The sequence below is a fragment of the Spermophilus citellus genome, assembly GCF_964194105.1.
Source record: "Spermophilus citellus genome assembly, chromosome: 9".
Taxonomy (NCBI): domain Eukaryota; kingdom Metazoa; phylum Chordata; class Mammalia; order Rodentia; family Sciuridae; genus Spermophilus; species Spermophilus citellus.
This window is the reverse complement of record NC_138191.1, coordinates 23,359,797-23,385,434: the sequence shown is the minus strand read 5'-3', so window position 1 is coordinate 23,385,434 and position 25,638 is coordinate 23,359,797. Positions and strand designations below refer to the sequence as shown.

General features: G+C 49.8%; 1 protein-coding gene across 6 annotated transcripts; it reads right to left on the bottom strand.

The window, feature by feature from the left end:
- Positions 1-638: 638 nt before the first annotated feature.
- Positions 639-23,738, bottom strand: INKA2 (inka box actin regulator 2). Of its 6 annotated transcripts, XR_014023442.1 has the most exons (4): positions 14,338-14,358; positions 9,567-10,602; positions 5,136-5,235; positions 639-2,156 (listed from the first exon to the last, which is right to left on the bottom strand). XR_014023442.1 is itself a non-coding variant. In XM_081305288.1 (3 exons), exon 3 carries the CDS (start codon positions 10,600-10,602, stop codon positions 9,760-9,762), a length of 843 nt encoding a protein of 280 aa, XP_081161414.1. In that variant the 5' UTR covers positions 14,338-14,389; positions 23,506-23,738; the 3' UTR covers positions 8,000-9,759. The 6 variants fall into 6 exon arrangements, 3 of the variants coding, with proteins under 3 accessions (XP_081161414.1, XP_081161413.1, XP_081161415.1); XR_014023443.1 differs by lacking the exon at positions 5,136-5,235; XR_014023444.1 differs by lacking the exons at positions 639-2,156; positions 5,136-5,235 and adding an exon at positions 5,347-7,753.
- Between the last annotated feature and the right edge of the window lie 1,900 nt (positions 23,739-25,638).

Sequence of the window (25,638 nt, the reverse complement as noted above, 5' to 3'; positions counted from 1 at the left end):
GGGCCAATTTTTTCAGGTCAGTGAGGTTTGCTTTGTTTTTGTTTTTTGTTTTTGAAATGTGGTTTCACTATGTTGCCCATACTGGCTTCAAACTCCTGGACTCAAGTGATTCTACCACCTCAGCCTCCCAAATAGCTGGGACCACAGATGAGCGTGTTCCCAACTTAGAGACATACTCTTAATTTAAGTCCTCTTATGTTCTACTTTAAACACTTCTCAAACTTTTTCATAGAAAAACATGCAAACCAGAGAACTTTCTATGTTACATAGGTTGTTTAATTATTTGTTACATTAAATACAAATTATTAAATAAGACTTAACTTTCAGTTGGCTTGACAAGTAGCATAAACTCATTGTCCTCTCCTTTAGAATAATAGTGGAGAAAGATGATTGTTGGATTCTCTGTCACATCTTACACAGTCTACTTGGTTTAAAGGTGGAACTACCAAGAAAAGGTGCTTTTTTAGCACACTGGTGAGCAGAGCAAGACCAGATGAAATCGAGAGACGCGCAGTGTTAATCTCAAGAAAATCTGTGGTTGCCCAGCAAGCCAGAAAGGCATCCTGGGAGAAAATGAGAAGGGTGTGTTTTTGTATTGTCCCTATGTGAACTCCTTAGTCTTGGTTCTAGTGGAAAGATATATTTTTGTAGCTGAAAAATCAATAGACTAGGATATTACACAAGTCTCCTGTGATAAATATCCAGGAACTGAAAGAACCCATATTAGTATTTGAGGCTATTTAAAGTATAATAGCTTTGGTTATATGAGTAACATATAATTTAAAGAAGGTTTGATGCCACATTTAATAGTTTTCTTTTTCCAACTAAAAACAAACCACTTTAATGGCTTATTAGTGCTCCCAGTCTAGGTTTAGAAATTAAGTGAATACATAATCTAACTATAATCTTTCCCTCCACCAGGGGGAGTTTCAGTATTGGTAACACTGCTACAAGCCTTGCAAGTATTCAAGCCATCTCTTCTACACACACTGCATTCCTCCCAGAGTCATCTAGGCTCCCTCAAGAGTTTACAATCTAGTTGGGCAGGAAAGATACACAAATCAAATTCATCCAAGATATGGATAACAATAACTTACTGAACTTGAGTCCCCTCTCAAGAATGGAGAAATGCAGAGCTGGGGATATAGCTCAGTTGGTAGAGTGCTTCCCTCATGAGCACAAAGCCCTTGGTTCAATCCCTAGCACCATTAAAAAAAAAAAAAAAACAGAATAGAGAAATGCAGGTGTTGGTGTGTTGCCCGCTTCTTCCTCAACTCTGAACTCATATCTGTTTGGTACCTTGATCTGCTACCACCAATGGCCATCTTTCACTCCTCAGTGAAACAGTCAATTCTTTGAAGTTAATGTACTTGGAAAACTTAATATTTAGGGGAAATATCTTTATTTTATTACAGAATTTATTAAAACAGGTGACTTGGTGTGTAGTTATTCTTTACATATGAATAATAATAAAAACATTCTGCATTTTGTACCTAGCTAATTTAAGATATTTTGCGTCTTTCTCCTCACAGGGGTGTGGTTTGGGGGGGGGGGTGAGAGAGAAAGTGAGTGAGCAAGCATATGCCTGAGTTTTAGGGACTAAGGGACAGAAAGAATTAAGGAATACCATGGTATTTTCCTTTCTAAGCAATCCTAATAAGCTGTTAGAAGCTCTTATAAATCATATGTCTTTTGAAACCAAAGTGCAAAGAAATTGTCAGGTAATGTGGAGGAGGAAAATAATTTATAAAACAACCTTCTCTTTGGGTCTTATACTTACTTAGGTTTTAATATGTGTTAAAATAGCTCCACCTGAATTAGCTCCAAATTTAAAAGGGTAGAGTGGTGTGGGTGCTTTTTCAAAATATGGAAAGAGCCCATCTTACAGTGAGAGAAATGATTGTGAGCCTTGAGGCCGCCTAAACCACATAGCTATTAGCATGTGTAATCTCCAGAAGTATGAATATTAAAGCTGGGCTTGGTAGCATTGTCCTGTAATTCCAGCTACTCAGGAGGCTGAAACAGGAGGATCTCAAGTTTGAGGCCAGCCTCAGCACCTTATTAAGACCGTGTCTCAAAACAAAAAATTGCAAGAGCTGGGATGTGACTTGATGGTAGAATATTTGCCCAGAATGGTGAGACCCTGGATCCATCCCCTGTATTGCAAAAGAAAAAAGTCAAAATTGAAAGTTACTCCTGAAAATGTAGTACAGATATTACATTGATCATGGGTTTTTCTTACTGCAGTTTTATCTTGGGTTAGTTGAATGTGTCGTCTATTTATTGCCTTGTCCTGCTTAAATATTCTAATTGAGAGCAGTGGGAGGCTTTGGACTGGGTGCCTAGTTCTGTTTTCTAGGAAGGGAACATGGATTTTGCTTTTTGAAATAAATAGCTTGAAAAGGGAATTGATGGGGAGCATATTCTTTGGGCTTGTTAAGAAGTGGCCTCCTGTGGTTCTGGGCCCAAGTTGTGATGTACATTTCCCACTAATTGCTTCTCTTAAGAAGCAAGAGACTGGCTGTTCCTCTTGAGGAAAATCCTTAATAAACCTTTCCATTTTAAACAGTGCTGTGACTCTTTTGAACTGTTGTTTTTTCAAAGAATTTTTTTTTAAGCTCAACCCCTTCCAAATTTTGTGCTAAATGTCATAGGGCCCACACAGCAAAACAGGGCATGACTTATGGGCCTATCAGCAAACATTTATTGTGCTTCTACTGTATACCATGTGCAGTCTATGCTTGGGCTACAATGGGCGGACCATACAGACAAAATCTTTTAAAAAATTGTAAAGTGTGTGTGTGTGTGTGTGTGTGTACACGCACACATACACTTAGTAAGAGAGCTCTTTTTCCTTAATCCACCCCTGTTGGGTAGGTGCAAACTTTCCCACCAGATCCCATTAGGCCATCCCCTGGGGGTGAGAGAAAGGGCACAGGCCATATTCATGTAGCCCCCTGTCATTCTAGCCGTAGGCATCACTGAGGTCTTTCTCCACTTTGGTGGGTTGGGAATTTGAAGGAGCCACCAGGATGAAGGGAATGCAAAGCATGTAGTCTTCCCAGTTTGAAAAGTAGGAACTAGAATAGTGGGACCAGAGCCTAGCCCCTGCCTGTCTTCCATGGGCAGGGGATACATTTAATGGAGAAGTTTAAAGATGATATTGGATCCCTTCACTCCCACCAGGGTCCTGAAGCCTATGCCAGAAGCTTTGGGGTCCTTCAGGCCCTTGGAAACACTGATGCAAAGCTAAACCCTTATTTTCTGGTATATAAATGATTTTTTTAATCTTTATTTTTTAGTTGTAGATGGACAATACCTTTATTTATTTATCTTTATGTGGTGCAAAGCTCGAACCCAGTGCTTCACACATGCTAGGCAAGAGCTCTACCACTGAGCCACAGTCGCAGCCCCCATAAATGATTTATCTTAACAGAAGCTTAGAACCTCAGCCCAGAGATCCAACACCAACACCAGACACCAGTCTGGCCCCGAGCTCTCCATAATGAGCAAGCTCACTGGCCAGTGGTGGGTAAGGAAGTTGAGTGGTTCATTGAGGTGGTCTGGGATGACACTAGCCTTGACTGCTCTGCTCGGGGAGCTGAGTTGATGCAGGGGATTCAGTTGCTGTACCTACCCACTTGGAATAAACTGTTACTTAAAAAAAAAATCTGCCTAATGTCCTCCCCTTTCCCACCATTTCTACACAAATGGCTGTACACATGCTGCCTTGCTGGCAGTGCAGCTCCTGGTTGGGAGACAATGTCTGGAGTGTGGCCAGAAGTGGGACTGGAGGCGTGGAAGGCACCAACACCCAACTCTCAACTTCCTTCCCCATTGCCCTGCCTGTCCCTCAACAGTCACAATGAGGGGAGGAGAATCTAGTAGACTCCATGTCCCTGGTAGGGTGGGGCCCTAGCCTAGCAAGTCAGAAAAGGTCTCAGGGCAGGGTAAGTCTGGGATCAGACACTGGCAGAAGAAATGAGAAAGATCAGGTCAGGAAGGCCAGTGGAAAGGGATCAGCCCAAGAGGGGAAACATTGGAAGACAGGTAACCTCTGGGATGGCAGTTGGATCCATTTGGGACTGAGCAGGCATAGCTCTGAAGGACCCCAGCTCAGGGCAGCCCAGTGACAGCAGATAGGGAGTAAGTGGGAGGTGAGGACGGAGGCTCCCCAGATAGCCTGCGTTAAAATAGAATTGGCCTGAGAAACCAGATGAGCAGGCCAGGGGAACAGGGAAGTGCACAACAGCTTGGAGAGGGAGGCTGGGGACCAAAGTTCCTGGAGGTCACCATGTCCCAGCCTGCCCTCTCCTGGGGAATGGGCTGTGGAGTAGAATGAAAAGAGGCCTTAGGAGACAGCCTTGCCTGCTGGCCTTCCTGAAGCAGAAGCCAGAGCCAGGCCCGGCCTGCGTCTTGCTCTGGGAGTCAAGATCACCTTGGGAGCCCTGTGCTCAGTGCTAAAGATGCAGAAATGAGGAACGAGCAGTTGCTCCCAGCCCAGCGAGGAGAAGCAGCAAACAGAAGTGACTTACAAAGTAAATACTATGGTTTGGTCAGAGGCACAGTTTAGGCCTGTGAGGAGGGTTTCACCAATGGCCTTCAAACTAGGTGGTGAAAGACAAATAAAAGTCAGCCTGAGATTGTGGGGCAATTGGATTCCTCAGGAGACAGCATGCAAAGACATAGTGACATGAGAAAATCCAAACTTGGAGCACTCAAAGCAACCCTTCTTGGCGTGGGCCATGAGGAGTGTCTGGAAACAAGGCTGAGTAGGTAGGCTGGGGGCTCACTGGGCAGGGCTGGCCTCTAACCCCGGGGCAGAGTGGAAGAGAGGATGGAGTCAGATCCTGCACTCTGCATCCTTTTGGACCCTGAGCAGCACTTCCTGGCAGCTGCAGGCCATAGCCTCCTGTCCGGGAGGTGAGGAAGGGGCCCGTGGGTCAGAGGGAGAGCAAGGCAGAGGATGAGGACAGCTTCCCTGGTTTGCAGGGAAGTCTTGGATCGGGGTGGACTCAGAGCAGGAAGCAGCAGGTTGGGACACAACGAGAGCAGAGGTGGCAGCCCGTGGAAGATGGTATTTGGCATTGGTTTCCACATCCCTGGACAGGGGCCAGGGTCTCGAGGGACATTACCAGAAGGGTGTAGTGAGGATAGATGGCTTCCGTGCAGTGGCAGTCAGGGATTGGACCCAGAACCTCATCCAGTTATTGATCCTGTCACCTATACCCAGGCCTGAGCGGGATGCAGGGAGAGGAAAGCATAAAGTGATTGTCATTGTAATAATCTGTCATCGGGTTATTATTGCCCTAACTCTGTTCAGAGGCATGGTCCTCAGGGGCCCCAGGAACACAGGAGTGCTCTGAGCAGCATTGGGAGAGTTCAGGGAAGAAAGGGGAACACGGATTTAAGTTTGTTGTGGGGACATAGGGAAGGCTGACTGCACTGTGAGGCTTGCCACACCCACGTGTTCCTGAAGTTGTGGGTGTGTATCAGGGGGGCTTGGAGGTGGTGAATGGAGGAACCTGTCAGGACTGATGGGAGGGAGAGTCTCTGGGGAATGGCAGGAAGTAAGTCCTGTCAAAATCAGGGAATCTGGGAGAGAGGTTTCCTCCCACTCTAAGGGTTGGACAGAGCGGGAGAGTAAGGCAGGAGACACCCTATCAGGAGTCCTAGGGGGATGACTGCAGTGTGGGGTCGTGGCCCAGGCCTTTCCAGCACATCAGAGCCTCAAGCCTCTCCTGAGGGGCAGACTTCACTGAGGGAAGAGGACTCAGGAGCGCAGCCACAGCACCTGCGGCCTGGGGAGCAGAGGGCAGACTGGGGGCCGGACTCTCCTCGAAACCATTAGAACTTGACTCATTGTGCTCTCCCCCTGACAACTGAGGTCCCAGGTTGACAACGAGGGACAGCAGGGTACAGGGGTGGTTCAGTGTCCATAGGTAAGTCAAGCCTCAGGCAGTCGGGTCCTCCAACACCTTCTCCCCGACTTGGCCCAGACAGCTGCTGCACCCCAACGCCCCATACATCACTCCTCCACAGGACAGAACCCATGTGCCACTAGCGAGTCATAGCCCACCTGGGTGATATTTCTACAATGTACAAAAACGTGTCCACACCTGGGCCTTCTCCAGTCCTTGCCACAATCCTGTGAGGCAATGAGAGTCAGTAGACATTTTTTAACAGAGACCAAGGCTCAGAGAAAACTCTTTATTTTGATGTCGCCTTGGGTCACATGCTCAGTGCTGCCCTAGGGAATGGGCAGTGCAGTATTGGTGGAGTTTGTGTTCCAGGCAGTGAGTGTGACCCTAGGTGCACTGTGTCCTCTAAACCCCACCGCAGTCCTGCCTGACCCCTGTTCCACGGATAAGGAAAACCAGGCTCAGAGAAGTCAAGCAACGTGTTCAAGTGCACAGTGACAGAAACGGATCTCTCTGAGCTCATACCATGGTGCTGGTACAGGTGCCTTAAATGCCTGGGTGGGGAGGTCACCTAAGGCAGATTGACAGCTGCTTTGGAGAAGCTGGAGACAGACTATGGTCTTGCTTTTTCCTTGGGCCCTGCAGGAAAGGCTGGTGTGGCTTGGAAAAGACAAGGAGCCCCTTCCCCAAGCCTCTGAGGAGTAGCTGGGTGTGGTGAGGATACCTACGGGGGCATCAGTGAACCAGGCTTCCCTTAGTTTGGGTTCAGAGATCACCCTGAGGGGAGAGGTTCAGAGGAAGTGCCTCAGGGAGAGAGAGGTCCCATCTGAAAGATTAGAAGGAGCAGGTCCCACCAGTCCCAGCAAGGACCTTTTCGTTCCACTAAGGTTAGAAAACATGGACAGGTTCTGGCCACTGGGCCCCATGAAGCAGGTGGAGCCCTGAGCAGATGCCTGGGCCAGTGGAGCCCCTTTACCTGCCAGGGAAGTGGGCCAGGTGTGGGGTAGGGCTGTATGCCAGGGAGGGTATTAAATGAGCTTCCAGTTCATTTGCATGTCCTAATTAACCACAAAATGAGCCCCAGAGGCAGAATCAAGCTGTCAGTTTCTCTCTGCTGGCTTTCACCATCTCCTCTCCGTCCACCCCGCCCCAGGTCCCTATGATCTCCAGCATCACTTAGGCCCTAGGATTAGTCCCATTCATTTCTTCACTTGGCCTCAGCAAAACAGTTCTCATCATTGTCGCAGCAGGAGCCCAGAAGGTGACAGAAAAGTAAAAATTATAGGTGGGTTAATGAATCACCATAATCTTTGATTAGCAAAGCATGAAAGTGGGTGGGGCATGACATCAAGACCCAGGCAGAATTCCTCCACCACACAGTTGGCATGCCATTCATTATATGTGGGGAGGACAGGTTTTGTTCTTGACTTACCTCTGGAACAGTTTGGGGGGGGGGTAAGGTAAAAGGCACAAGATTGGAAGTAAATGGGAACTGTTAGAATCCCAGCTCTGCTTTTCTGCTGTGCGATCTTGCCGAGTTGTTTAACTTCTCTGAGCCTATCCGTGTGAAATAAGAGTAACAGCACTCCCTTCCAGCACTTAGTGAAAAGGAAATAGCACAAAGGCAAAGGTGCCTGGCACCTGTGGATTATGTTGGCAGCAGATGTCACTTCCTAGTTGCTTTGTTCTGGCCCAAGTTAAAATGAGTCTTCAGTCCTTTGAATCTGTTGTGGCTCCTTGATGGTGGAGTTGGCCTCTTCCTTTTTCACTGGATCCCCTGGAGGTCAGCACTGGGCCCTTTTCATGGTGCTGTTCTGGGTTCCTAGCTGGCACTGGGTGGAATTCATCAAGTTTTGCTCAGTTGATCTCAACTACTATGACTAGCCCATGAAAACAGAAGAGTCACAGGTGAAGAGCCAAGAGGTGGCTTGGTTTCCTATGGAATCAGACCAGACTCAGAGCTGGTGTCATCCTGAATAATTTGCTGGGTGGCCCTCCTTTCAGGAATCAGCAAATCAGTGCATTGTCCCTCCCCCACATCAACCACCACTACCAAAGGCAGCCACAGCCAACCTCCCTTCACAGAGTAACGTCAGACTTTATTGGGGAGACAACAGGATGCGAGGGCTCTCTGCTCCCCAGAAAGTGGGAGCTCTGTTGGCAAACTGCAGACGAAGGTGTAGAGTGGAAAGAACAGGGGTTTGGGAGCCAAATAACCCTCGGGTTCAATTTCTGGTTCTTTTCCTTTGCTAGCAGCCTGATCAGGGCGGTTTGTTTGATCTCACTAGGAGCCTCATTGCTGTACCTGGAAGATCATTCTTTCTAGGGTGACTCAAAGCTTGAAAGAGATGTGCACACTGCCTGGTAAACAGCGCGGGCTCAAAACAAGTGCCTCTCTGTCCTCGTATAGCTCACCCCACCAAAACTAACCATCTACCATTTGAATGGCACTTGAGGGTGACCTTAACCACGACTGAAGAGCCCCTGCCCCTCCCTCCATCTCTGCCCCCTGGGGCTCCAGGCTGCTGGCAGTAGAGCCTTTCTTGTTATTTTTCTTCTCCAATTTGCTCTTAATGCTCTGAGGGCGGGAAAGCGTCTTGCCTCTAATTGCAGCTGTCACACCCCATCAGGCTGAGCTCTGGGTCCTTGGGGAGGGGGAGAAGGGAACGAGGGCTCTCCCTCCTGGGCTTGCTCGGCCCAGACAGGGACCCACGTTGTCCTCTCGCGGCCAGCGGGCGTTCCTGCCGGGGTGGGAGGGCCAAGGTGCTGTCTCACCATGGGCCACTTAACCCCAGCAGCTTTCAGAAAGCCCTGCACCACGGTCTGGAACCCTCACTCTCCGGTTACCTTCACTCTGGGGTGTGAGCAGGGAGACCCAGGGCCCTGGTGGGCCAGAAGCTAAGGGGCCTCAGGTGGGACTAAGAATTTTTTAAATGAGGGGAAATTTCTCCAGGGCTCGCCCTCGCTTCTCTGGTGAATTTACCTGTTCTGCCCCAAGAGTCAAGCGCAGGAGGCTGGCTGTTGGTGTGGGCGACAGACCGCTGTTAGGGGCCAGTGTGTGAATCCAGCTCACAGTGGCCCGGCTGCTCACCTCCCAACGGTGTGTTCTGGGACGGGAGGTAGCCCCCGTGTGGGCTGCCTTCTCAACTGGAAAATGCCTGCCTGCCAGTGAGCACCAGGGACTAGAGAGCTTGATGTCCAAGGGCCTCCTCAGTCCACAGTGGCACGTCCCCTCATTGCTTCCCTGCGCTTATGGGAAGGCACACCTCATCCACCGCCCTCCTTCAGCCCATATACCAAGATGCAGGTACGGGCTGAAATCCATGGAACAGGAATGCTAGCCTGGGGATTTGCCTTCCTCTTCTCTGACCCCCAATCTCTGCCTCCGGCAATGCCAAGCCGGGGAAGCAGACAGATGTAAAGTTGGGGGCACCAAAGACAGGTCTTTATTGGGGGTCTCTGTGGCTCTCGCGGCCCCAGTGAGCTTTTCCATGCATAATGTTCCACTGAGGTCTTTGAGAGCAGTGGAGGAATGTCAGAGGGATTTTCTGGTCTCCTCCCCTGCTCCTCCCCAACTGTCATCTCCAACCCCTGAACTGACCCCCCCCCCACACACACACACCCACATTCTCTCCAGGAACTCACCTCCTCCACCAGCCAGCCCTGTGACAGCCTCTCCCAGCCGCATTCTGGTCAGCTCTGCCTGAGAACTCTGGCTTCTCCCTCCTTTCTGGGGGAAAGGAACTTGGATTTGGGCTTCTGAAGGCCTTACCACCCTCCCGCCCTCCTCCCTAGGGGCCCAACCTTTTAGGTTCAGCCAATTTTTGGTCTCTGGTGTTCAGACCCAAACAGCTGTGTTAATATCAAAACCCGTGGGAGAGGGATCCATGGCCTTGGGGCTACTCGTCGGGGGAGTCTCCCCTTGTCTGGACTCCCCTGTACTCGGGAAGAAGAAACGTCCAGAGCCCTTGGAATGGCTCCGCTTCTTGACCTTCTGAGAACGTCCTGCTCTCGACTCGGAGACCATGGGTGTCACCCAGCCTGGCTTCTCCTTCAGCAGCCGGTCACGGTCGGGCCTCACACTGCGCAAAAACTTCCTAAAGATGTTTGCTGTTAGGGCAAATTTGTGGCCCAGCTCCCGAGGCCGGCCTTTGGCTCCTTTGTGCTCTTCTTCCCTCTCCGGCTCATCCTTCTCCCCGACCTTCTCCAGTTCTGGCAGGTCGAGCCAGTTGCCCACCAGGTCTGCAAACACATTGTCTCCTAACACCAGAGGCTGCCGATTTCTGCCCCGTGACATCAATGTGGAGGTCCAGTCATCTGGTTCCACTTGCTCTGGCCCCTGCTGGGCACAGCTTTGGTGCTTGGGCAGCTGTGTCCTGGGCAAGGGGGCGAGATCCCTAACGCAGATACTCCTATGGTATGGAAATTTGGTGCTGCTGCCGGGAGAAGGTTGGCTGGATGGGGAGCAGGATCCAGGTCTGGGAGGACCCCTGCCACCCTCCCAGTGAAGGTACTTGGACTGGGTCGGGGGGCTTTCTGGGAAGCCTGGGACAGGATCCCCTCCAGAGATCTCCAATTGTTCCAATGCTGTCTGCACCTGTAGGAGTTTCAGTTCTTGCAGAGCACCCATCATGCAGTTCATCTGATCCTGTAAGCCATCACCCACCTCCTTCATGGACATCTGCAGGGGAGAGGGAAAGCACGGGGCTAGTGAGCATGGGAGAAGCAGGGAGGACTGCCCGGCACGGCCCTGAACCAGCCACCCGCCAAACACACTCTCCAGGATCATCCCAGCCTGCCACTGACCCCACCTCTATAGCCTAGAACAGTGCCAAGCTGTGCTGAAAGAGGAGGACTTTTAACAGTGCTAAGGCTAGATAAGGGAACTGAGATACATGGCAATGAAATAACTAAGGGATGCAGTTGTCCTAAAAGCTATACAGATACTCCTCCGCTTATGATGGGGTTATGACCAGATGACCCATTGTAACTTGAAATGCATTAATACACCTAACCTACCAAACATCACAGCTTAGCCTTGCCTACCTTAAACATATTTAGAACACTTACATCGGCCCACAGTTGGGAAAAACCATCTAACACAAAGCCTATTTTATAATAAAGTATTGAATATCATGTAATGTGCTAAACACGTAAGTGACAAAGAAAATGATTTTATGGGCACCCTTTCACACTATGGTTAAGTTCAAAAATTGCTAAACCAAGGGCCATCTGTATGTGTGTGCTTATGCATATGAATAGATATGGGTGTGCCCCCAACCTTATATCAAACACACACACACACACACACACACACACACACATATATATATATATATATATATATATATATATAAATTAATTTGTTTAATCTCTCCAACTACCCTGTGAGGTAGTGACCATTATTGTTCCCCTCTGACAGGTGAGGAAACCGAGGCACATAAGTAACGTGCCCAAGATTAGATAGTGAGAGAGAGAGCTAAGATCACTTTAAGGGTGCACAAAGTTGTGGGAGCCATCCTTGTCCTCTTTTGTGCCTGTGTCCTCTTCTTCCTGGGTGCTGATGGTCACAATATCAATTTGTGAGCATTTACTGTGTAATTGAGATGGCATCATCTCATTTAATCTTACTTACATGAACCCTGTGAGGTTGCTCTTACTGATCTTGCTTTAGTGAATGAATAAACTGTAGTGCACACAGCTCACAGAGCTGGGACTCAAACCCAGAACTATCTCACCCCAAATGCTGTAGTCTTGACTACTAAGCCCCTGCAGATGGATGGGCAGTGGAGCTGGGCTTTAAGGCTGCTCTGTCCTCTATAGGGCTATGGAGAAGAATTGATAAGGGACATTAAGATAAAGGGTAGACCCAGATTACTTGTAATTGCTCTTCACATCCAACTGGTCAGGAGAGAGGTTAAGAGGCCAGGAGATTCCTGTTTGCTGGGAACCCTGGCCCAGCTGTCCCTCCCAAACACCTGTCCTATTTCAGCTGCCCTCAGACTTGGCTCAAGTGCTCTTCCTGCCTTCTCAGCCCAATAGGTTCCGCTGCCCTGGCCAAGCCAGAATGGGGATCCTGAGTTAGTTCTTCCAGCTCTTTTGTGGATTCTTAGGCTGGAGTCCCAGGTACCATCTGGACAGGCTGAGAGATTGCCTTGGGTAAGGGCTGCATTTGAAGGTTGCGGGGGAGAGGCTCCAGCTGATAACATTCACAAGATTCCCAGCCCCTGGGCCCAAGCTGCCTGGGTCCTGCCAGCTCCCGCCCCAGATCCTGATCAAGTTACAAACATCAGGCCTCTAGTACGTTGACCATCTGTTTCTGAAGCCCCCCAGAGACCCAGGGATCATCTTACCTTCCAGTCTTGTCTTAATGCTCAGAGCTAAGCCCAGGGGGTGGGGGTGGGGGTGGGGGTAGAAGGGCAGGCAGAGAGGCTCTGCAGGGCTGGGCTGGGCTGGCAGCTGACCTGAGGCTTCTGGGTAGAAGCTGTTCCTGCCAACCTGGCCTTGCTGGAGAGGGAGGATCCAGTACTAAGGGATAGTGGAGGACTGGCTTCCTCAGAGGTCAAGGAGAGTTTCGCTGGGGTGTGGGAATTGCCCACACTTTGTGTACCTTCCTAAAACAGGGCTAGAAACGGTGGCTTGAGGACCCAGGGCCCCCAGGGATTTGCTTGGGCGAGGACATGCCATTTAGACGGCAGCAGCCAGAGACACAGAGCCCATGGTGTGTGCTTGCTATTAGTGGACCTTGCCCTGACCTCTTTGCTTCTACCTTCCTTTCAGAGGCACTCAGCTGCATCTGGGAAGAACCAGAGTACAGCAGGAGGAGACGCTAAGCCCCAAACTAAGCATGGTTCTTTCCTGGCAAACTGCTTCTCCCTCTGAGTTCCCTACCCCTCCCCACTCTCTAACCCATGTTCCTGTCACCCCTGCCTGGAACCTCAGTCATTTTTAGCTTCTCCTTTCAACCACCCTGCTCCTGTCCAACTTAATCATGCACTATTTGAAGTCCTCCTCCCCCAGATGGTTCAAAGCTTCCCTTCTATGCCCTGGAAATCTGCAGAAGCCTTGGAGAAGGCCTCCCAGCCACCAGAGGACCAGGGCCTGGCCAGGTCTTCCTGACCTCCCATCAGTGACTTGGTGGCTTATCATGGCCCAAAGACTCAAATCCAATTTGGTCTTGCTGTCAAGACCCACAGCAGGATTTTCAAACTCAGGCAAATCCCTGTCCCTTAAGAATATGCAGCAGGCTCCTGTGAGTGCCTCTTTGTGACCTTAAGAAGCTCTTACCTCAAGACCTGCTACTGAAGCACTGATCCTATGTCCTCCATAAGTTTAAAGGCTCAGTTGCTCATGAAATAGTTATTGAGCATCTATTGCTTGAGGGAAGACTAAGACCTACACATCGTTATGTGACCCTGGAACCTAGCTGGCTCCTGGCACTTGCTGCATACTCACAAACTGTATGTTGAGTACCACTGACTTCCCCAGATCACCCTCCAAACTGCTTGCATCCTTCAGACAGTCAACTGCCGCTCAGGGAGAGAAAGCCGTTGCCCAAGGTTTCATTTCACCAAGCGGCAAGGAGTCTGAGCTGGCAGGCTTCCTTCCAGAAGGCAAAACACAGTCCAGGTCAGAGGCAGTGGGAGGAATGAAATGACCCCATTCAGTCTCTTCCAGGGTGGAAAAATCCATAAGAAATAATGCTGACATTTTGTGCAGTTTTCCAGTGAGAACGAATGTGTGGGTATGTGGGTATGCATGAATTCAGGGCTGCCCATAAAAACAGAGGCCCCATTTAAGTAAACAAGGGCTGAAATTGTGCCTGTATGGAAAATAATATTCTCTATTAGTTAAGATCTTGGGTTCTGGAGACCAAACGAACGGGGTTCAAATCCTAGCTCTGACACATAGTAGCTGTGTCATTTGGGCAGGTTATTAAAATTCTGTTTTCAGTTTCTCCATCTTTAAAATGGGAGGGCTGGGGTTGTGGCTCAGAGGTAGAGCGCCTGCCTACCATGCATGAGGCACTGGGTTCGATCCTCAGCACCACATGAAAATAAAAAATAAAGATATTGTTATAACGAAAAAATGAATATTTTTTTTTAAATGGGAAGAAATTCCTGCCTTGTACAGCTATTGTGCAAATTCAATGAGGTCATGTGTATCTCTGCATGACACACATAAAGCATCAGAGGAACAATGGCTGTTAAGACTTCCTGTACTTGCAGAACACTTCTTCCTCAGTGAAACCCAACACAAGGTAATGGGAGGATTCCATCCATCATATCTGGTCTCATTAAGTGGAAACAAGTCTCTTGTCCTGTCCCTTCCCCTCCCAGCCCTGCCCCACGCGGGGGGGGGGGGGAAGGAAGGGAAAGGGAAGCCTCAGCATCCTCCTGCCCACTCTGGTGCTGACCTCAGTGAGCCGGGCCACAGACGGGGTGCAGCACTGACCGTCAAGAAGGCAGCTGTGAGAGGGATGAGAACAGAAGGAGGAAGTGAGTGTGGGAAACAGGGAGGCCAGAGCAGTGGGAGCAGGAGCATCTGCTGGGTCTTGACCACGAGGGGAGCCAGCAGGATAGCCTTTCCCACCAAACCCAAGGGGATGATGTCACCCACAGAGGAAGAGCCAGAGGCCAAGCTGCTCTCTTCACCCAGAGCGTGGGACCTTCTTGGGTCCCAGGGCTTCTCTTGCCTCAGGATGGAAGAGGGAGAAAAGGCAGCATGTGGTGTGGGGAATGAAGGAGTGGAGCCAGCTCTGGGGACCCAGGAATGAATAGCTCTAAATCCCAACCTCTAGGCTGGAGGCTGCTGAGTTCCTCTCTGACCTCCTAGTCTCAGTGCCTTCTATTGTTCCTCAGGACAGGGACCAGATCATACCAACGTGCTCTCAGGGGTCAGCTGGAGAAGTCTGATTGGTCCTGACTTGTTTGAATGGAAAGTGATCTATCGCCACTTCTCTTAGTCTCATCCCTAGACACACAGAGAGATAGAGAGAGAGAGAGAGAGAAAGACAGAGAGAGCACTATCCACCATCAGATGCAAAGCCCTTAATAAGCAGATCCCAGTGAAAATCATGGGAATCCCTTCTGAAAAATGCCCTAAAAGGTGGTCTCACCCCCACCCTTGCCTCTGCATCAGTCCTCACCATTTCCCACCCCCAAATCTTCTGGGACTCAGTTTCGTCCTAAACATTTTCTGCCCATCAAACTTTAGTCTCTCTGAGAGTGGTTTACACCAGCCCCTGGCAGGCTCTGTGTTAGAGCTGCATGGCTGCTGCCCCGTCCTGGTTTGGTGAGAGCCCTCACTGCAGTCTGGTGATCTGTCCCTAGCTGACCACCTTCTTTGGGCAAATTCACCAAGCTTTTGTGTTTCTGTCCTGAATCTGTGAATGATAACCCCTCCCATGTGTATGGCACAGGCCCTTTTTTTCTGTATTGCCTGAGCTCCTTTGGCCAGGAGACTGGCTAGGCAGGTGGAGGTCGCCTCCCCCTGGATGGACTAGGAAACTAGGGAGTCTCTCAGATCATCTCCCTCAGTGTTGCCCCAGTATTCTTTGCCAGGCCCTCTTCATTATTTTCACCATATCTCTACATGATCCAGACTCCTATTTAAAAATTTATTTAAGTCTACTTATGCAAATAAATGTATTTATAATGGAAGTTATATGAAATGTGTGACTCGCCATCAACAGATCCTAGCCACAAATATATATGCCCTCTTGATCACCCCCAGGGAAAACACTGTTCTAAACTTGAAGTCCTGAGGACTGAGACCCCAAGTCCAAACCCTTCCTCTGGGCCAATGAACTTTCATGCCATCATAATCCCTGTCCAGTGGGCCTCACGGAATAAGTGTGAGAAGAACCCAGGCTAGTCAGCAGGAAGCGCAAAGGACAGTTGCCTCCAGAGGAGGAAGAAGAGCATGAAACCTTCCCCCAAGGTACTCCAAGACCCAGTTTGTTGAGGGCCACAGCTGAGTCAGGATGATGCATGGCATTTTGCCAGAAGGGAGTGGTTGAGAGGTGACACCAGCGAGCCATTGAGATGATGATGGTTATGTTAAGCTGTGTATTCAATTGTATATTAGGCCTTTACTGTCTGGCAATAGGGCAGCTCTTGCTGCCTCTGGCTACTTTGGAGTTCCCCTGGAGTTCTCCTGGGTTCCCAGGGAGTGCGCAAGCTGAGCCTGGTGGAAGGGGTGAGAGGTGGAAAGGGTGAGAGCGTTCCTGGGGAGCGTGTGTGGAGTGCTGGTGGAGTTCGGCAATAAAGAGTTGCTGTTTTGAACCTACTAGTGCTTCGTGGCGGCTCAGTTAGTAGTGCCCAGCCAGACTGCGGCACCAGTTCACTTCCTTCCTACTGAAGGCTCCTCTTCCTTGGGTCACCCAAAGAGGAAAGAGGAACTGCCTGCCTGGGGCTGAAGGAGAAGACACCATTTTAGGAAGTCAGATCCCACCATCCTGAGCCCAGAGCGGGAGTCTAGGGTCAGCTGTCAGTAGACAGCACCCTCCCTCTTGGCACTCTCTGGGCGCTTTGTGGTGTGGGAGGAGTGGGGATGGAAGAAGAGATGCCAGCATCCTCGGCTCCCTTCCCAAGCCCTGCCCTGGGCCCCTGACTGATCCTGCAGCTGTGCCCTCCATCCATCCATCTCACGCCCTCTCCCAGCTCAGCCAGAATCCTTTGACACAGGCTCGGCTTTGCCCATGAACCTGGCAGTATGCCCTGCCTCACTTCCCCACCCCCATTACTCACAAGATCCCCACACAGATCCTTTCAGCCGCTGGGGAAGCTAGGAGGAGGCTCAGGGCCGGAAATGGGAAAAGCCCCATTTTTGCCAAGTGGCCCATTCTCCAGCTCAGTGAATAGGGACCTTCTTGGCTCTTGGCTGGGACTCTCAACAGGAAGGTAACATGGAAACTGTGCCAAGAGCTGCAGGAGGGAGGAGAGTAAAGAAAGGAGGAAGTGAGGGATGTGAAATGATGAGCCCTCTTTCCCAACTGAACCATCTCCTGGGAGTCACATGCTCAGGCAAGAGGCAGACAGATGGAGAGAAGGGCCCAAGTTGCCTCCTCCAGGGCTTGCCTCTCAGTCTCAGCAAGCCTTCTCCCTCTGACCAGCTTAGCTCCTCTCCCCTGCAGCCTGTGAGATTTCCTCCTTCCTATTTCAGGCCTTCATACCCAGGGCTTTTGTTTTGTTTTGAGATGCTTAACCACTGAGACATATCCCCAGTCATTTTTTATATTATATTTAAAGACAGGGCCTTGCTAACTTCCTGAGGCGGCTTTGAACTTGCACTCCTCCTGCCTCAGCCTCCCAAGTCACTGGGATTACAGGTGCCTGCCACCGCGCCCGCTTGCCTGGACTCTTATATTAACATCCTCATTCACCCTCCTGCCTCATTTTCTGCCCTCCCTACCCTCTACTCCATACCACCTCTAGGTCCTAGGACATATCTCTGGCCATGCCAACCTCCAGTGCACATAGAAAAGGTCAGACTCCATAGCATAATGGTCAAGTTTCTTTCAATCCTGTTGCCTACTCCTTCTTTGCACAAGCCTTTTGTTCCAGCCAAGCTGGCACATCCACGCTACTTCTGCCTCTGCACCTTCTGTCTGTCTCACTGTCTGCCTGGAATGTTGTATTTCTCCTGTGCCCATCTCTATCCATCCCTCCGAGTGTGGCTCACATGCTGCCTCTCCCATGACAGGAAACTGTCCCTGATCTCTCAGTTGGAGGTCACTTCTCCCTTCTTAGAGCACAGTGCCCCTTAAATGGCATGGACCCTCATGTACCTGCACTAGAGATGTGCATATATGTGTCGTGGGCTAAGAATGTAAGCTCTGAAGTCAGCCCGACCAGGTATGAATCCAACTGCAACACTTATCAGCTCTGGACAAGTCACTTAGCCTCCTCATGTCTATTTTCTCATTTTAAAAATAGGAATAATGAAAATACAACTTCTTAGTGTTGCTTTAGCAATTAAATAACAACACATGATACACCTGGTATATCCAGGTTAACATCAACATATGGTATTATCTTTTCTATTAAATTGTAGGTTGTCTGAAGACAGGATCTGTTTATATTTGTAATCATAACATTAGTGCCTGGTTAGTGCCTGAAATGTATACAAGCTCAATAAAAATGTTCTGTGAATGTCTCTAACTCCAACCAGTCTGATCAACCCAACATCAAGAGTTTACCAAGTCAGAGCGGTGCCTGCTGTTGCCGGGGCGGGAGCTACAGCCGTAGGCACCCGCGAGCGGTGCACCATGAGCGGCCCCTGCTCTGGGAGTAACCGCAGTGCGGTGCCGGCTGCGCAGCCCCTCTGAACCCCAGCCCACACTTCTCAGAGGAGGACATACAATCAATCAATAAGTACATGAAAAAAAATGCTCACCATCGCTAGCAGTCAGAGAAATGCAAATCAAAACCACCCTAAGATACCATCTCACTCCAGTAAGATTGGCAGCCACTATGAAGTCCAACAACAACAAGTGCTGGCGAGGATGCGGGGGAAAAGGGTACACTTGTTCATTGTTGGTGGGACTGCAAATTGGTGCAGCCAATTTGGAAAGCAGTATGGAGATTTCTTGGAAAGCTGGGAATGGAACCACTATTTGACCCAGCTATTCCCCTTCTTGGTCTATTCCCTAAAGACCTAACAAGAGCATGCTACAGGGACACTGCTACATCGATGTTCATAGCAGCACAATTCACAATAGCAAGATTGTGGAACCAACCTAGATGCCCTTCAATTGATGAATGGATAAAAAAAAATGTGGCATTTATACACAATGGAGTATTACTCTGCATTAAAAAATGACAAAATCATAGAATTTGGAGGGAAATGGATGGCATTAGAGCAGATTATGCTAAGTGAAGCTAGCCAATCCTTAAAAAAACAAATGCCAAATGACTTCTTTGATATAAGGGGAGTAACCAAGGACAGGGTAGGGACGAAGAGCTTGAGAAGAAGATTAACATTAAACAGGGATGAGAGGTGGGAGGGAAAGGGAGTGAGAAAGGAAATCGCATGGAATTGGAAGGTGAGCCTCAGGGTCATACACAATTACATATAAGAGGAAAGGAGATGTAAGAGAAAAATAATACAAGTGAAGAAATGATTTACAGTAGAGGGGGTAGAGAGAGAAAAGGGGAGGGGAGGGGAGGGGAGGGGAAGGGAGATAGTAGAGAATAGGATAGACAGCAGAATACATCAGACACTAGAATGGCAATATGTAAATCAATGGAAGTGTAACTGATGTGATACAGCAATCGGTATACGGGGTAAAAATGGGAGTTCATAACTCACTTGAATCAAACTGTGAAATATGATATATTAAGAACTATGTAATGTTTTGAACGACCAACAATAAAAAAAAATAAAAATAAAAAATAAATAAATAAATAAAATAAAATATTTAAAAAAAAATACGAGGAAAAAAAAAGAGTTTACCAAGTGCCTGCAACACATAGGGTTCTGTGCTATGTGCTGAGGGCATACAGTTGGGGAAGTACTTTACTTATACTGCTATTTAATCTTCATAGTAGCTGTACAAGGTAGTTTTTTTTAATCTTTTTTTAAAGTTGTCAATGGACCTTTATTTTATTTGTTTGTTTGCTTGCTTACTTATCTATCTATCTATCTATCTATCTATCTATCTATCTATTTATATGCAGTGCTGAGGATCAAACCCAGGGCCTCACACATGCCAGGCAAGTACTCTACCACTCAGCCAAAACCCCAGCCCAAGGTATTTTTAAAAGCCCATTTTGGGCTGGGGATGTGGCTCAAGCGGTAGCGCGCTCGCCTGGCATGCGTGCAGCCCGGGTTCGATCCTCAGCACCACATACCAACAAAGATGTTGTGTCTGCCGAGAACTAAAAATAAAAAAAAAAGCCCATTTTAAAGATAAGAAGACTAAAGTTCAGAGAGGTTAAGTAATATTCCATGGTCACACAGAGTCAGGATTTGAGTTCAAGTTGGCCTGACTCCAAATCCTATGCTCCATGTTCTTCCAACTAACCCTAGTCTAACTGGTCCAAAAGTCCTCTTATCCCTATCTTTAAAGATCAAGCACACTGCAAAATGAGATCCTTTTCCAACAATTTTGGGAAGTTTGCTCTTTTGTTCCAAGAGCTGAAAGCTTCTCCTACTGTAACTCCTCCCTTCCCTTCTTTTCTCCTCATATTGCCTTTAGGTCCTGGTCCTTAGCCTTACACCAGAAACTTCTGAACTTGTAGCCACTAGAGACTAAAGAATTGCCTTCTGGGGAAAGGAGGGTGCCCTAGGAGGACTTTCTCACCTGAAAGAAGTCCCTCTGCTGCTTCCCCATGTCTCAACCAGGATGGACATTCCAGAAGATGGCCTCCTCCAACCTCCCCCTCCTCTAGGTAGCCTTTCCCAGCCTGGCCTGATCATTCAGCCTTTATGCATTCTGTTTGTTCCACATTGATCTGAACTCACAGGAATGCCCTGTGAGCAGCTTACATTTGCTTCCTCTGTGTGTCTGCATCTCCCCCATTTGTTGGAAGTCCACTGGGAGCTATGTGTAAGGAACAGCTGGTCCCAAGGCCTTGTGCTCAGGCAGGGCCCCTCTTTGGCGGCTGGAAGGGGGAAGAGATGTGCTCCCTGCTGGGTCTTTGCAGCCCCAATTCCCTCATCTTAATGAAGAAGTGTGTCAGCTGCTACTACTTCTCCAGGCACATTTCATCCCTGAAACTTGAGCCCCCCTCTTCCAGGCAGGGAGGAAGGGCCAGTTCTCTAGCCATCAACTTAGTTGAGCCAGGATCCCTGAATTCTCAACCCCCCACCCCCAGTGCTCACTTGTTACAATGCAAATTTTCTGCTTCAGTGAATTGGAAATTTGTGCTACTGAAAATCTAGATTGTGTTATCTAGATTTTCTGGGGCAAAGATAGGGCCAAGATGTAGGAGGGGAGCACAGAATCTACTAGAAAAAGATAATGTCATGCCCGGTTAATGTTTCTTTTTGCAGCAGGTTTATCCCACAGTGTCTCCAGGACTTATGATCTTGGAGTGAAATAATTAGTGAAATAAATGAATGTGGAAGTTGAACAGTTTTATTGCAAGAGGACATTCCTGGTCTCAAACCAACTGGGGAGATCCAGGCAATACACAGTCCTCCTGGGAGGCAAGGGAGAGCCTCCCTTGGGTGACCCATCTGCAGGGCAAAAGTTTCCAGCTTGTGATGTAAGTCAACTTATGCATTTCCCACCCCATTGCAGCCAATAAGTCCCTAACCTAGCCGCAGTCAAGCTGCATGGAATTCAGTCCCTCCAGACCTTAGAAGAAGGCAGCCAAAGGGCTGACCTTGGACTAACTCAGCTCCCGGTTTTTCCCATTGGTGATACTGAGGCACTAAGATTTGACCCTTGCTACTTAAACTGAGATGTCAGGGAGTGAGACTCAAGTATCTGTGCCTTGTCACTCTGCTCTGTCTCCTTTACAAGCAGGCTGGCATCAGGGAGGGGTGGAGCACCATGGGGGGTGGGGTGCAGAGCTCTCCCATCTGAGTGTCATTCTGGGCCCCAGGCCAGGAATTTGGCTTCCTTTCCAAGAGAGTCAAAGGCTGGAGCTGCTCAGACAAAGGGCCAAATAAAAGCTGATGGGGAGCTGGGTGACTTCAGCCTCTCCCCTTCCTTCTCCCAGGCGCTGGGGGCTCAAGGCCTTGGCAGGAGAGGGTGCAAATCAAGATCTGGAGTTCGGCTCAGTTCAGAGTCTTTTTTTTTTTTTTTTTTTAATTCTGCTGGCATCCACAGACTGTCTTCCTCCCCTCACCACCTCCCACCTAGGGTGCTGGAAAATATGCAAATCAGTAGGATTTTAAAATTCAAGCCCATGCCAGGAACACCCACAAACCCTCCATTAAGGCAGATCCTGGTGTGGGTGGTATAGTCTCTGATTCCAAGCACAAAGAGGATTCTATTAGATTCTTTTCTTGGCATGGGCCTTGGACCTCAGACTTTATCTGTGATGATCTTGACCTCCCTTTCTGGTTCTGGACATATGAACAGGGAATATGAGAATTGTGTATGTGTGGGCTGGGACCACCCTCCTAAACTGGTAGTAATGTGCATTAAAACTAGTGAGGGAACTAGTATAGGTTCACAAGATCAGAATGAATACTCTGCTCTGGGCTAGTAACTTTCACATCTGAGTGTCAGCACAAAAAAAGATCATCAATCTGAGAAGGCAGGCAGAAAGAGTGTCAGGGCAACTTGGTCAGGAAGTATCAATGAGAACACCTGCTCCTTCAAGTTCAATTCCCCTGACACCCCCCCCCCCCCCCAACCATCGCTGCCACCACCACCACCAAGGCTGTTCTTAATACACTGCCAAGTTCCCTCCCAAGCAGGAAGACTTAGCCCTTTGTGGGCAGAAGTGGGAAGGTTGTCAGGAAATCTGGAGAGCCATAAGCTGGCATTTTCTGGATACAGGTCTGCCATTGTGCACCTGGGTGCCCCTGGCTCTGAACAGTAAGAAGAGGAGGGGAGCAAAATAAGACAAAAGAGTCAACACCAAAAGAGACAGACTAAAAAACACACAGAGGTCCAAGCAAAGACACCACAGGGAGCCTGCTAGAAGAAGTGAAGGGCAGGGCATTCTGGGTGTAAATGCCTGAATTCTGGTGGTTGAAGGAATAATAAAAGTAGAAGGTATGTGTGGCAGAGGGGGTGGGAGTGGGTGGTAGGTGAAGTCACTGAGAATCAACCTGGCCTCCCTAACGTAGCTTTAGCAATCAACGCCCCTAGTTGGGTGATTCACCCCCCCCACGCCCCTCCAGACTAAGCTACTTCTCCCAGCCCCAGCACCCAGGGTCTCCGCATGCTCCCTGCACACTCCCCAAGCCCAGACCTGACATCTGGCGGGGCCCGGGCAACTCCTGCTCGCGATCTGCCAGGCGGCGCCCCTCCTCCCTTGCAGGCCCTCCCCCGTCATTACAGCTGCCAGCCCCCTCCCTGCTGGCAGACAAGCCCAGGCAGACAGCCGGCCAAGCCTACCCCCGCAGCCGCGCCAGCTCTGCCAAGCCAGGCAGAGTTAGGGGCCCGGGGTGGCGTCAGCTCCCCTCGAGCGAGCAGTCCCAGGTGACCTCCTACCCGGGGATCCGGCTTGCGCACCCTCCCGTCCCCGCCTGTCCGAGTGCTCCAGGCACAGCGCAGCCCTAGCACCTAGGCGCTGGCGTCCAGCTGCCTGGGCCTGTCGCTCCCGCGCCTTCGGGGTCGGCGGCGCCAAAGCCTCACTCACTCCGTCTGCCCAACTAGCAGTATCCGCTTTTCTCCCTTGTTTTTTCTCCCCATGTCACATTTTAACCTGGTTGGTTGCTGTCAGTCACTTCTTGTCTCATCGCAAATCTTTCCCATAAGTTTTCTTGTGGCCCTTTCCTCTGAAGACAGGCCCTACCTTCTGCCTGCCAGTCCTCGACCCCTCATCTCCTGTCTGGCCTTGATTGCCCTGGCACGCGCCTGGGCACGTCCTGGCTCCCCGGACCCAGGCAAGGTCCAGGTACCCATCAGAGCAGAGAAGCCCTCCTAGCCCCCAGCGACAGCTCCCGATCTTACCAGCTCCTGTTTGAGGCGACGCAAATAGCAGTCCATTTCCCCGCTCTCCTTCCTTAATCGCCCATTTGCCGGCAAGACTTTACGAGAGTTCCCAAGCGGGAACACCGACCCCAGTGAAAACCGCGCGCTCGGCGTTTCTTCGCCCCTGAGCTCCGCGCCTCTTGCAATGGGGAGCAGATCCTCTCCTCCAACGCTGGGACTTGGAGCAGCTTACCCCGCTGCTCGCTGCGCGCGGCCGGGGCTCGGGGAGGAGGGAAAAGTGCGGCAGCCAATGAGAACTCAGGGGGAATGTCTTCGGCCAATGAGAAGAGCGGCCCCCAGGGTGGTGGGGTGAGGCGCGGGCTAGGCCGCAGCGCAAGAGCTGAACCCCTAATGTGTGCAGGGGTCAGTGGGTACAGGTGGGTGTCACCTGGTCCTGGCCATCGTGGCAGGAGACATCGTAACCCCAGGCTGTGCCAACGTCCCCAACAAAACACGCGACGCCCTATTTGGTTATAAAGGGAGTGCGCAGTTTTATGGGTGGGGAATTGAGAAGCTGTCTCAGTAAGGGACAAAAGTGCCAGAGTGAGGTAACCTTATCCAAATTCCAATCGGAGAAAAACACCCCAACCTCTCCCAGACATCCCTCAGAATCTCTTTTCTTTCCGAAGAGGACCCTGAGAGTATGGCTCCACTTTTGTCTCTCCTAGTATAGGGTCCGCTCAGCCCACTCCTCACCTGCAGAGCCGACTGGCCACCGCTCGGTCCATTCTCTTATTTAACACGAAGTAATGGAGAGGGCTGTGCTCCCCGCAAGGTTGTAGGTCTGGGGATACTGAATAAGACAGGCTAAGTCTCTGCTTTCAAGAACTTATAATGGAGGACGGAGGGAGAAGGAAAGATAACAGGTAAAAATAAAAAAAAAAATTAAATGTGTTAACTTCAGAAAGTGATTTTTAATGAAAACATAAAAACGGGGATAGTGGGACTGGGACCCGACCCAGGTGGAGGTACTGGAGTTGACAGGAGCCACCGCATCCGGGTCTACGGGGTCTGCTTTCAATAAGGTGGATAGGGAAACGGGCCTTCCCCCAGTGACGGCCTTTGTAAGGTTGGGGAAGGGAGGAGAAATTTGAAGACGCTCCAATTCTAGTCGACAGGCCCCTGGGCACCCGAGGCGTGCGAAGTCCAACCTGACCCTCGGGTATGGAGTTGACGCGGACCGGCTCCAGAGGGGTGACAGGGCGCTCCTCCCAGCGGAACCCGAGACTCTTCACGTAGACCCTAGCACCCGCCAGGGCTGACATTATTCCCGTACCGAGGCACCGCAAAAACCCTCCGGGCCCACCGGCATGGTGTACAGAGCCTGAGAGTAATTAAGACAATTAGCGGCCTATTGCTTCGAAGTAATTAACGGGGGAAGTTTGCCTCTGGCAGGATATTTGGACTCCACACGGGACAGAAGCGTTAAGTACGCGAGGGAGCAAGGGAAGGCGTGAAGAGAGAACTCAGGCGCTGCAGGTCATTTGCCTCTGTGTCACTTCTGCTAACAATTGAAAAAAGGTGGAGAAAAACAGAGCAAGCGGGGCAGAACCAGGTCCAAAACCTGCGTCTCTGGAACCCAAGCGCCCGCACTCTGCTCACTCTCTTCGCTGTTACTGCTCTGGAAGCTGGCTTTCAGAAAACGAGATGGCAGCAGAATGGAATTGCAAATCTGATTGGGCATTTCCAGTGCCCGCTGGAGGAGCCTAAAATCACTTTCCTTTGCTCTCCGGTCAGGTCTTGAATCTGCCACAGAAGGCAGAGCAGCATCGGCCCCTAGGCCCTTGGGCTTCCTTGTAATTGTGAGCAAAAATTTTCCAAGGGATCACTTTCCTTGTGATCCACAGGGTGTTCAGAGTGGGTCATTTCCAGGGACACAACTATGGTTTCTGGTCCAATGGCACAAATTCTGGAATTTAATACTCTGGAATAGAAAGGAGAACTTTTGTAGTTGAAATCTAATCCATTCAGGGACCCTTACTCAAAAGGGTTCCCCAATCTGCAGGGCCTTACTTTGCTCACTTTGATCTCCAGCCTCCAGCATAGACATTTACTCTTGAGTAAATGTCTGTGGGCCTGTCACTGAAATGGTCTGGTTTTCTCCATACTTGA